We start from the raw sequence: 13,174 nt of genomic DNA, 5'->3' as shown, positions 1-13,174 counted from the left end.
CATGATTAAAAGCCAACAAGCACCACCACCTTCAACTGCCCAAGCTCGGGACACTTGTAGTGCATGAGCCATGGTTTAGCTTGGTAAGATGGCAGATGATGAGTCCCGCTGCCAAAAACAGGGAATTCTGAGGTGAGCCTTTAAAGGTGAGATGGGTGGAGCGAGTGCTGTGTTACTCATGTTGCGTGTGTGAGCCAGCCTGCCTCAAGGGAAGGAGTGCTCTGTTTAACAACGAGCTGAGCAGCATCTCAGTACACACTGGGGATTTCTCTTGTCCCGAATGATCTAACGCTAATGTTGCACAGTCAAGGAGACGCCACGTTTTCACGAAGAACTTGACACTGTGTTAAGTAAGATAGGTGATTACTGTGCCTTTTTCTCTAATTCTGAAGAATTACCAACTAATTCTTTTACACTCACAGACTTAGAGGACAAGTAAAAGCAAATCTGAAGCGTAGAATTCAAACTGCCACATATTCCCATCTACTGAGTGTGCCTTCTGAGAGACGGGCTGATTAAGCCTGATCTCATAACCCCGCATCTTGACTTCTCGCCCGCTGAAAAATAAAACGACAAAGCTAGGAAAATCAAACATAGGACACCAGTGGCTAACTGTCAAATGTGACTTTGCTGCTGACATTAACTTAGTCATACAAATCTGGCTATTGGTTGTTACGGGCATTGGTAGAATGAACTCAGGACACGGTGCTCAACCAGGTACTCCCCTCCCTCCTGCCTTCCCTGAAGGCTCCTCTGCACACGCTACTCTCAGCAAGGGGTGATTATTTACAAGCAAAGGAAAAGCCCGGATGATGCCTAAGAGCAGCCGGAAGGTCTTACAGGAAGCACCTGAGAGTCCCACTGCGGATTTGCTTTAGCTTGACTGATAATCTTCCTCTGCAATTACAAGGTACCCAGAAGCAAGGACTGTTTTTTGTTTGTTTGTTTGTTTGTTTGTTTGTTTTTGTTTTGTTTTTTGTTTTGACTCTACTGAACTAGGTGGGACAATTCTTTTTTTTTTTTTCAAAAATTGAGGTGGGGGGGCAGGGATTCATGGTTTACAATAAATATAGTTGTTGATATATGTGTAAAATTTCTGTTTTCTGCAAAACCCTCTCACCTCAGCCCAGGTCCTCCTCCACCATCATGTTCCAGGACCTGAAAGCCGCCCACACCCCCAGAGGCCTTTACTTTGGTGCAGGACACCAGCTCCAGTCCACGTTCTGCTCTGTGTCTCCCCTTCTGTTCTTATTTCTCCACTTCTGTCCATGGGTGGGATCATCCCATATTCACCCTTCTCTTTCTGGCTTATCTCACTCCACACGATTCCTTCAAGCTCCATCCAAGATAAAGTGAAGAAGGTGAATTCATTATTCTTAACAGGTAGGCAGTAGTCCATTGTGTATATAGAACACAACTTTCTCAGCCACTCATCTGTTGTTGGACACCTAGGTTGCTTTCAAGGCTTTTGCTTCTACAAATTGTTCTACTATGGGTTACAAACAGGTCTTTTTGCAGTTTTACCCCCATGAGTTTTAAGCTTTATTCTGGAGAATATGTGAGAACACACATACCAGGGGGCAAGTGTTACAAACGTGTGGGCAAGAAAGACAGACCCACGGAGTATAAACACTTACTCATTTGTTGGTTGACAGGCAGAGAGCAAGCAGTTTTTCTTTTTTAATGTATTTTATTTTATTTTTTAAGTTATTTTTTTTTTAAATCTTTATTCCCTTTTGTGGTCCTTGTTGTTTTATTGTTGTAGCTATTATTGTTGTTGCCGTTGTTGGATAGGACAGAGAGAAATGGAGAGAGGAAGGGAAGACAGAGAGGGGGAGAGAAAGACAGACACCTGCAGACCTGCTTCACTGCTTGTGAAGCGACTCCCCTGAAGGTGGGGAGCCGGGGGCTCAAACTGGGATCCTTACTCCCGTCCTTGTGTTTTGCACCACCTGCGCTTAACCCACTGCGCTACAGCCCGACTCCCTTCTTTTTTTATTTTAAGGAGAAATGAAAACAGCTTATCCTCTGGGACTGTCCACAGACTCTGGGAATGGGCAGCTGTGTCCTATGCAGCCCGTGAGCTCTCTTCCACATCCTGGTTCTGAAATCTCTCCCTGGAAGGAGACCCCCAGACCAGTGATGGGGCTTCCCTGTTTCTCACATCCCAGACAGCCACATCCCACAGCAACAAGGAGATGTTTCTGTCTGTTGCATCGGATTCACCTGTCTACCACTCTTGATATTTCCTCTATAGCATTTAAAGTAATGAACTTAGAGAGCGGCACCGGAAACTAATTCCTAGCCATGGTGCAGACGTTAAGACGACACTCACTGCCACACAAACACCTTTCTGCTGGCCTGCACCCTGCGATGGTGTGACAGAAAGTCTGGGTTCCTCTCCCCACACGGATGTCTTGATGGGGGACTCCTAGTAGAGAGTGGCCACAAGCAGGCCCATGGGGCTGGCCAGTCTCAGAATACTCATCCCCTGAAGGCAAGTTGGATGGCTTTTTGTTATTTTTTTTTAACACATCTTCTATAAAACCATGAAGTGAAAAGATTTGTTCAGTTTTTTTTCCCGAGTCAGTTTCTCCTGTGGGAGCAGAGACAACACTATCTTAGGGTCCCACCATGTTTTTTGTTTTAATTTAAAAAAAAAATTTATTTACTCCCTTTTGTTGCCCTTGTTGTTTATTATTGTAGTTGTTATTGATGTTATCGTTGCTGGATAGGACAGAGAGAAATGCAGAAAGGAGGGGAAGAAAGAGAGGGGGAGAGAAAGACAGACACCTGCAGACCTGCTTCACCACCTGTGAAGCGACTCCCCTGCAGGTGGGGAGATGGGGGCTCGAACCGGGATTCTTAGACGGGTCCTTGTACTTTGCGCCACGTGTGATTAACCTGCTGCGCTACCGCCCGACTCCCCCCACCATGTTTTAAAGTTTAATTATGGGCCAGCTGGTGGCACACCTGGTTGAGCATATGTATCAGTGCCCCTGGTCCCCACATGCAGAAGTTTCATGAGCAGTGAAGTAGGGCCGCAGGTGCCTCTCCATCTCTCCTTTCCCTCTCCGTTTCTTTGTCACTATCCAAAAATAAATAAAAATAAAAACATCAAATGCATATATAATATTTGCCTTTCTTTTAGAAACACAGTAGACGTGGCAGGGACCCCAAGGACTAATGGCCTCCTAGCAGCTGGAAAGAGACAAGTCGGGGTTCTAGCTGGAGTCTCAGAGAGTTCAAGGCCCTGCTGACACCATGGTCTTGAACTACCTTGAGAGGGTGAGTGTCCTGTGCTTAGAGCCACCCAGGTCCTGCGTTCTTGAGCTCCAGTGATGGCAGCCCCAGGGAAAGAAAGACACTGGGGTGTGCAACAAACCCCAGGAAACACCCTCACTGAGGGGCGCGGGCCAGGAGAGCAGAGCAGCTGGCAGGAAAGGCTCACCTGCAACGTAGTCGCCAAACCCAATGGTGGTCAGAGTGATGACTACGAAGTACAGGGCGTCCAGGGCGCTCCAGCCTTCTATGTGCTTGAATATGACAGCAGGCAGGGCGACAAAGAGCACGCAGCCAAACAAGATGAAGATGATGGTGGAGATGATACGGATCTTGGTCTGACTCACATTCCACTTCTGAGGAGGAGGAGAGAGAGAGAGAGAGAGAGACGGATGGGGGTGGGCTGACTCCCGTGTGCGTGCAGGCTAAGCTAGACACTGGTGTCAGGAACAGAGCAAGTGAGGGTACTGTCGTCCCTTCGACTGTTTTTATTTATAAAGACTGGGTGTAACAAGTCATTTGAAACTGCCGGTTCTGGTGACACGTTACCCAAAGTGGCTTCATGACAGGTGAAACGCTTTCAAAAGTAAATTGTATCTGCTTTGTAATGATTCCAGATTTCCTGTACTTAAACAACTTTGGAACTACTTCTATCCTACAGAGGACAAGTGGTGTGGGCCAGACACCACCTAGAAATGGCTCCCAGGAAGATGGTGCAAACCAGAGCCACGAGTTCAGTATTTATGCTTGATAACTGATCAAAGTGTCCTGTGATGAAGTTTTTTTTCTTCTTCTTCTCTGATCTTGTTTCCTGCCAGGGATCAATTTATTAGGATGTGCCGCTCTAGCAGACTGAAAGCCCACGGTCAATCTGAGGAGCCACTTCTCTGCTCTAGATCCATAAGCTGACACACAAATACAAGACACAGGGCCTGTGGGCAAAGTTGTGTCTACAACACCTGTAGTTATCATCGGAATATAGCCATTTCCATTCTCTGGGGTTTCAGTTACCCACAGTCTGGAAATATCACTTCTAGTAAATATGTTTAGGGCCAGAGAGATAGCTCACCGGGCAGGGTGCATGCCTTGCCCGGCTCCACATGGAAGTACATGAGCACCAGGGGAATGTCTGGAGTTGGAGTCTCTCTCTCTCACTCTCTCTCTCACTCTCTCTCTCTCTCACTCTCTAAAAGAATGGGAGGAAAAGGGAGTCGGGCGGTAGCACAGCGGGTTAAGCACAGGTGGCGCAAAGCGCAAGGACCGGCGTAAGGATCCCGGTTCGAGCCCCCGGCTTCCCACCTGCAGGGGAGTCGCTTCACAGGCGGTGAAGCAGATCTGCAGGTGTCTGTCTTTCTCTCCCCCTCTCTGTCTTCCCCTCCTCTCTCCATTTGTCTCTGTCCTGGCCAACAATGATGACAATAATAATAACTACAACAATAAAACAACAAGGGCAACAAAAGGGAATAAATAAATATTAAAAAAAAAAAAGAATGGGAGGGAAAAAGCTGGCCCAGGAACTGTGAGATTACATGAGAGAGACCACAAGTCCTCAAAAATAATTGAACAAGATACCTTGAGAGAGAAGGAAACCACATCACATAGCCTTGTATGTTGTTAAAATCGTTCTATTTTCTTAATTCCTGTTGTGGATCTCTTGCTACGTCTAGTTTATTAAATCTTACACTGGCTGTGTAGAGACACAAGAGGCAGACTGTGTAGATAGACAGATCCTGTCTCCACCTTAAGGCATCCACCGGGTGTCTTAGAAAATGTCCCCAAGACAAGGGGGGAAATCTTTGGACCCCTGTTTCTTCACCGTCTTCTCTAGTCAGAAGTCTCCACAGTGTGATGTATTAAGTGCAGTTGGTACCTAAGCATTTTGTTCCAGAGTATGCGTTTGAGGTGAGTAACCATATATTTTCAGTCTCTAATGGATCCAACCAACTGCCATAATGTTTATATCACATCTCCATTATGTCCAAATCACTGAGCTTGATAGCGTGACTGTTTTCTTTTATAAAAAGGATCTTCACAGTCCTGGGGGATGGCTACTGGCTTACAGTAGTAGAGCTCGGCTCTTTTCAAGAGCTAAGGAGCTGTGAGGTCAGAGAATGAAAAAGTTAAGTTTCTCTGGTCCGTCATCCTTGTAACATACAGGAGAGTTACATGAATTCAAATGTGTTAAATTCTCTGTCTGTGAGGCAGGCTGGGAGTATGGATCGACCTGCCAGCACCCATGTTCAGCGGGGAAGCAATGACAGAAGCCAGACCTTCCACCTTCTGCATCCCACAATGACCCTGAGTCCATACTCCCAGAGGGATAAAGACTAGGAAAGCTGTCAGGGGAGGGGATGGGATACGGAGTTCTGGTGGTGGGAATTGTGTGAAGCTATACCCCTCTTATCCTACGGTTTTGTGTTTCCTTTTTATAAATAAAAAAAAAAAAAGATAGCCCATAAAACCAAAAAAAAAAAAATTTCTCCGTCTGAACTTACTTCCCACCAGTGGAAGGTAATTCGTGAAGCACGAAATTTGCTTCATACAATTATGTGGAAGCAGCGGGGACTATGTCCACCTCCATCCAAGTGGCACTCAAGAACGCGCGGAGCTAACGAGTGGACAGCTACTCCGGAAGGATCGAGTCCAGGCCACACATCGACCCCCTTACTTAGTATAGATGCAAGATTTAAAAAAAATATTTATTTTCCCTTTTATTGCCCTTTTCTAATTGTTGTTGTAGTTATTATTATTGCTGTTGTTGGATAGGATAGAGAGAAATAGAGAGAGAAGGGGAAGACAGAGAGGGGGAGAGAAAGACAGACACCTGCAGACCAGCTTCATCGCCTGTGAAGCGACTCCCCTGCAGGTGGGGAGCTGGGGGCTCGAACCGGGATCCTTATGTGCCAGTCTTTGCATCTCGCTGGTCCTTGCGCTTTGGGTCATGTGTGCTTAACCCGCTGCACTACCATCTGACCCCATATATATATATATATATTTTAAGATAAAGACAGAGAAGGAGAGAGAGAGAGAGATGAAGAGAGAGAGAGATAGCTGTTTCACCAGTCCAGGACAGTTTTAATACTGACATAGGAAAGGTATAGAGGTAAGAAAGGTATCTATAACTATGGGCAAAATTTCCATTCTGAGAAAGAAAGATAGAAAGAAAGAAAGAAAGAAAGAAAGAAAGAAAGAAAGAAAGGAATTTTTGAAGTAGTAATAGGTGTAGATGTGACTTAGAAAAAATAGGACCATAGGAAAAAATGAGCATATATATGTTAACCTAGATCTGTGCCTTTGGGAGAACTACTGAAGTTTCTAATGGGAATACAGAACTCTGATGGTGGGAACTGTGTATAATTATATTCCTGTTATCTTATAATTTTGTAAATCAGTATTAAATTACTAATAAAGTAAAATTTAAGAATACAAAAAATTCCCATTCTGGAGTGACTGTGCTCTGCTCTAACAGTAAAAATACAATACCCGAGAGCTGGCTTTGAACTTAAATATCTGACAGACACAGTATTAAAAAGCTACAACACTACAACACTGAGCTCCAAGACACAGCAGCCAGCAGTTTCATCGCACCAGGGGAGCTAAAAGTAAAGTGCTCTTCTGAGTTACTTGTGCAAGGAAAGACATTAGCAAATAGTAAAACAATAAATAAAATATTTTTGTGATAATAAGTAGCACATCGCTTCTTACTCCAACCCCAGACATGACCAACAGCTTTTGCCGTCATTTTGTTCAAGAATGCAAATTTGCGAGCATGAGAGTATTGCTACTATTTTCCACTTATAATTCTTATCAATACTTATTTAACTTTTTTACTGAATGTGATGCAGCCATGCATCTTCAGGAATGTAACTTTCAGGTCTACTAAATTATATCCCCTAGAGAAGTTTCTATCAGTGGCATTGCTGAATTAAGTCCCAAAACTGCCTTTATTCTGACTGTTAAATGTTATTATATCCTTCACAAAAAGGGCTATTTTCAGTTGACAAGGCCACTGCCTGACAAGAAACAAGGATGATAATGTGATTGTTTATTTTATTTCTTTATTTGTTATTAGCTATTTTGAACGGAGGCCGAGAGAACTTAAGAGGAAAGGGGGATAGAGAGGGAAGGAAGCGTATAGCACATGAAGCTTCTCTGCCCCAAGTGGGAGCTGGGGGCTCGAGCCTGGGTCCCTATGTACCACCGCGCATACACTCAACCAGGCGAGCCTCCAGCCAGGCCCTATTTAATTTTTTCATACGTACATTTATTCTCTTGTGAAAGAGAGAGATGTCGCACATCACTCTGGCATATTCAATGTCCGGGATCAAGCTCCAGACCTCACGGCTAAGAGTCCGACACTCTCTCCCCTGCACCCCCTCCTGGGCCATACAACACCTTTTGTATGTTTATTTTTCTGTCTCAAATATTGCCACCAAGGTTACCACTGGGGCTCTGTGCCAGCACTGAGAATCCACTGCCCCCAGCAGGCGTTTTTTGTTGTTTTTTTTTTTCCTTCTGGGAGCCGTGAATTTTTTCCTTTTCCATTTTATTTGAGAGGACAGAGAGAAATTGAGAGGGAAGAGGGAGATAGAGAGGAAGAGAAAGAGAGACACCTGCAGACCTGCTTCACTGCTACGAAGTGTCCCCCCTGCAGGTGGGGAGTGGGGGCTCAAACCTGGGTCCTTGCACACGGTAATATGTGTGATGGAATGGGTGCTAAGTAACAAAGTATCACCAACTACTTATCAGTGGTGTCAAACTTTAACTTCTAATTCCCTGATGAAATTCAGGGTCAAACCATTAGCCACGTGATAAAAAATGATTTCATGGAGATCTGAGAGTAAAATACTAGTCTGGGAGATTACAGCTAGGAGAAAATCCATCAGGAATTTGTCTTTACGGCTCTTTAAAAGGTCACTTTGTTGGAATTTGAACCCGGAACTGCCAGTTTTCTCTGTTTCTGCGTCCGAGGGGGCCTTCCCGACACATCAGTCGTGTAGGCATGGAATTGCTGTGTCCTGGGGAACTCTCGACATGCACGTCAGTCAGGAAGCTTCTGCTCAGAGAGAAGCGATGCTTCCCTAAACGTCAAGCAGGAAAGGCGTACAGTCCAGAGACCGCCATACTCACTATGAATGTGTCTTCCACTCTGGCGATTCCTTTCCCAAAGATGGTTCCTAGTTGATCTCCAACCCCCGCCAACAAGAAACCAAAGAGAGGGATCCCCAGTAAGGCATAGATGATGCAGAAGATCTTCCCTCCTTCAGTCCGTGGGGAAATGTTTCCAAATCCTAAATACATTAAGAAAAAAAAAAAAAAAGGTTGTTTATAACTGAGTTTAAACCATTTGATCAAGATTGCTTCTTCTACCAATCAAAGATTTTAGCTAGTTATGAATCCCTCTGCATTACTTAACCTCTTACTAAGTTTTTTATTCTTTCTTTTTTTATCAGTGACTTAATAATGATTGACAAGATTGTGAGATAAGAGGGGTACAATTCCATATAATTCCCACCATCAGAGTTCCACATTCCACTCTTACTAAGTTTTAATATAAAACACTCTTAGGAATAAACATATCACTGATACACAGGGTAGCGCTGACATTCTAATTAAACTGCTGGCTGACACATGCAGAAAGCCAACATTTCCGTTAAATCTCCTTGTGTTTCTCTAGTGATCTCAGTCATACACCGAGGACAGCGGGCTCCCTCACTGAAGAGAATTCTGGATGGCAGGAGAGCTAGCTTCTCCCCTTCACAGAGGCTTGTGTGCTTGATATAATTTCATGTGTTTAGTTGTTGGTTTCTCTTGCTGATGGAGCTGAACCCGATGCCAACCACGGGTAGGCCACATATGTTTTCTTCTGCGCAACTGATGGCTTCAGAACTTACACTCATATCCTTAACTCACTTTGGACTCGTTTGTTTTTGTGTATGGTGTTCAAGAGTTGGTTTAGCTTCTTCTTCTTCTTCTTTTTCTTTTTTTTGTGACTGTCAAGTTATATCAGCACCACTTAGTCAAGAGACTACTCCTGTCCCTTTGCAAGCTCTTGGTTTATAAGAACAAAGAAAAGAAACAAATAGCAAAGTTATTATTTTTTTCCTGCAGTTTGTAAATTAATGTTTTCACACTACTGCTTCCCTTAAGGAATGCAGCTGTGGGTTTGTGGTATAAGATTTACATAACAAGAAATGTAGGAGTTGGAGTCACTTCAACTTCTGAGAGCTTGAGGCAAGGGGGGAGGGGTGGCAGGAACCAGGAAGCAGGAAGCAGGGCCTGGGGAGGTGCGGGGGGGGGGGGGGGTGTTCAATGGTACACCGGGAGTTGGCTGGTGAGACTGACCATTACATTTCCAGGAACTTGGCAGACAACTGAACTAACTTCGCATGGCTGGCCTGAAATCAGCTATTGTGGGCATATCTGCACCACAGGGATTGTCGAGCACTTATGACTGGCTCCCTAGCCCCCTGATACTTAACATGCTGCCCAATAAGAGAGTCGAGTCTAAGAGATGATGGTCTGTGAGGAGGTCAGGTGGCAGCCAGACCGATTTCCAGAGCTCAGCCCTTGACACTGACCTGAGCACGTTGCCAGCGACTGCTCTTTCCCTCATTCACTTCCACAAGGAGTCACTCCAAGGCCCTTCCCTGTAAGTGAGTCACTTAGCAAGAGGCCTCCCCTCCCACCCCCATCTGTACAGGTCACTTTCTCTCTCTCTCAGGGGGTGTATAATCTAATCAACAGATAACATCCCCATCACTGTGCACAAGTACAATTACTTCAGTATTTGCAACACTTCGTGTAACATCTTCCCTACCTGACTGAGTTTCACCGGTGTGGAGGCGGCTTATTTGTATGTTAATTCTATGACTGTAATCCCCCAGGGCCCCATGACAACAATATTTCCTCAGTAAAGAGAAGTGAGGTTGAAGAAAAAAAAAAAAGAAAGAAAAAGAAAAGCTAGGTCCACGTGCCAGGCATTTTCACAACTGATGAACAGAGGGAGTGGCGGCCTTTGCCTCGCCACCCCCATCCTGTGAGCTTCAGTCAGTCACTATGCAGCCAGAGTTCTCAAACCTCCCTCAAGTCCAGATCCAGCAGCCCTGCCGTTCACTCCTCCCTGCTTCCTAACAGGTCCAAGAACACTGCCTCACACAGCAGAACGGCCTGAAAGAGGTCTTTTCTCATCCATCTCTTAACAGTTCGTTCTCCCCAAATCCCAACTGTGATCTGGACACCTGGTGGCTTGAGAACCCTTGGGCATGTCCAAGACCTCTCTGTGCAAATCTCTCTTTATCACCAGTCGTCCCACTGCACAGTAACATTCTCGGGGGGTGGGGGGGGGTGGGCTTTCCTGATTTCCCACACGGCTTGCGCTGTTTTGCCTCTCCTTCCATCGGGCACTGACAGTGGCCCCTGAGGCATCACACACATCAGCACACAGTCACCCCCATCGGTCACCTGGCTGGGACCGTGTCCTTGCAGTACACAGGGCATTTGGCGCTTCTTTCAGACATCACTGGGAGGAATTCTTGACCCTGGCTGCAGGCTTTCGCTCCACTTCTTGATGGTAAGCTTTTCAGGAGCACAGACTCTGTTTACTACTAAAGATTTATTTATTTACTCATGAGAGACAGGGCTGAGAAACAGAGTATCCCTCTGTCCTGTGTGATACTGGGTCTTGAACTCAGAACCTCACACTTCACAGTCCAGTACTTGATCCTTGAGCCTCCTCCTGGGCTGCCAGAGTCTGCTTTCCTGATGGCTGCTGCCTTCGTATCGCCTGTGCATTGCTCACAGCAGATGTCCAAGAAAACGTAAGTTGAAAACAGCATTTACTAAAACCTATTTTAATCAAATGTGCATGCTCATAGCTAAAGAGTTCTACTCTGCTAACGTTTTTACTGCTTGTAAATTTATTCAGGATAAGAAAAACAAGGTTCTTGATTTGTGTAGACTATATTTAAAATTCACCCTAAAAGGGTCAGTAAAATATTATTTAAGTAAAATGCCATCTAAATTATTTTAGTGAATAAAACATTGATATTGTAGGGCATAATGTTAAAAGTTGAGGGCAGATAAGAATTCAGTTAGCCCCATAAAGAATTTTGGTCCATGCTCCCAGAGGGATAAAGATTAGGGAAGTTTCCAGTGGAAAGGATGGGACATGGAACTCTGGTCGTGGGAACTGTGTGGAATGGTATCTTTGTTGTCTTACAAAAGAAATAAAAAAGTAAATATAAATAGGAAAAGATGAGCAAGATGTGAAATATAGGTAGCTAAATCAAAAGGACTTACACAGTAAATAGCAACCTAGCACAAGTCTAAGTGAAAGGATGTCACATGTGATCTGCCCAAAAGCTACTCAGCATGGCAAATATATCAAAGGGCACAGAACCTAAGGAATATGGGTCTTAAAGACTGAGATCCTATTCAAGAGATTTTTACACAGTGTCTTGATTTAAAGAGAGAGCGAGAGAGAGAAAGAGAGAGATACTGAAACCAGAAGCTTCACACTCAGTCGTGTACACTGTCCTTCTAGACCTCTGGTTTTCTTTCTTTGTTACTGAGACCAGAGCATCCCTCAGGTCTGCTGACTGGTGGTGTCCAGGACCACCCCTGGGAGTCCTGTTGCCCCAGCCCAGATCACTGCCATTAAACTAAGGGTGCAGAAGCAGACTCATGTCTGAACTCTAGAAAAAAAAAAATCATGCAGAACAACTGGAGTATTGTCTTTCCCTGGAAGGGGAAAGGAATGTGCACGTGTATTTCTAAATATCTGCGGGAGTGGTTCTGATTTACACCAGAGACGGTGTGTAGACAAACAGGAGGGGGCCCTACAGGCAGTCAGCAAACACTACCAGGAAGCAGGGAGAGCTAGTCAGCCTCCAGGGAGCTCTGCCCCCGCCCCTCTGCCTATAGACTTCTTCCAGACTGACTCCAGTATTACTCTATCACAGGACCCAAAACCCAAACCCAGCTGCTCTCTCACTACACGCCAGATGCAGGGTGACTCTCCTCACCTGCAGACTTAAGGTAGCTGTCAGGACCCTGTGAGATCTGAGAACAACTAGTCTAGCTCCCTGCATGTGAAATCTGGGGTTTGTTGCAGTAAAGTCACTGCTCAGGATGACGCAGTCAGTAAACGAATGCTCAGGCAGAGGTCTGTGCCATGAAGCCGTGGCTCAGAGCCAGGGCTTGAGACTATGACCCCCCCCTTTTTTTTTTTTTTTTTTTTACTATTCCTCAGGCTTTGAATTCTTCTCAGTCACACCAGCTCCGAGCTCAGGCCCACACCCGGACTTGCCACTGTCTGCTGCTTCACCTGGTCAGATTGGGAAAGAGCATACAGGTGTATAAAAACTAAAGCGTCCGCCCACTGAAAGCCAAGCATTGTATTGACACCCGTCTCTGGTCCCAAGAAGCCCTGGGTCTACAGTTCCGACAGCTTTCGGCAGGAGGAGCCCTGGCTGTTTTTAGCTTTGACTTACACCGTCAGATCTATTGCAACCTCCAAGCCGGTTTACACATCTACAGGAAGTTCCATGACTCTTAGGTCACTTTTGGAATGAGGACCCACCATCATTTCCCACTGCAGCGAAGGGTGTCGGCGTACGGGAAGCCCTGGTGCCAAGGAGCAATGACATCTACCTGCCCAACACTTTCCCGGCTTGCCTCACTTTTCTGCTATCACAACTGCGTTCTATTCCCGTCTTTCAGACGCATGCTTGGGAAGCCATCAGGAGAAGGGGACAGGGGTCATAGGGGGAGCAGGAGTCATAAGCAAGTCATAAGCAAGCCGCCACCCTCAACCCCCAGTGAGGACAACTAGAGCGAAGATGATGGGGAGAGGGTGAGCGGCTGACCTCAGTGTCTAGGTCCTCAGTGT

General features: G+C 45.5%; 1 protein-coding gene across 3 annotated transcripts in view; it reads right to left on the bottom strand.

Moving 5' to 3' along the window:
• Positions 1-13,174, bottom strand: part of KCNK2 (potassium two pore domain channel subfamily K member 2) — a 151,078-nt gene that overhangs the window by 20,732 nt on the left and 117,172 nt on the right. For all 3 annotated transcript variants that reach the window (XM_060178440.1, XM_060178442.1, XM_060178441.1), the window contains exons 4-5: positions 8,413-8,573; positions 3,452-3,638 (exon numbers count right to left, since the gene is read on the bottom strand). In XM_060178440.1, the coding sequence (XP_060034423.1) occupies positions 3,452-3,638; positions 8,413-8,573 (348 nt within the window). The remainder of the gene's footprint in view (positions 1-3,451; positions 3,639-8,412; positions 8,574-13,174) is intronic.

The sequence above is a fragment of the Erinaceus europaeus genome, chromosome 19 (genome assembly GCF_950295315.1).
Source record: "Erinaceus europaeus chromosome 19, mEriEur2.1, whole genome shotgun sequence".
NCBI classification, from domain to species: Eukaryota; Metazoa; Chordata; class Mammalia; order Eulipotyphla; family Erinaceidae; genus Erinaceus; species Erinaceus europaeus.
Note: the sequence above shows the minus strand (reverse complement) of the source record. Positions and strands in the feature narration are given on the sequence as shown.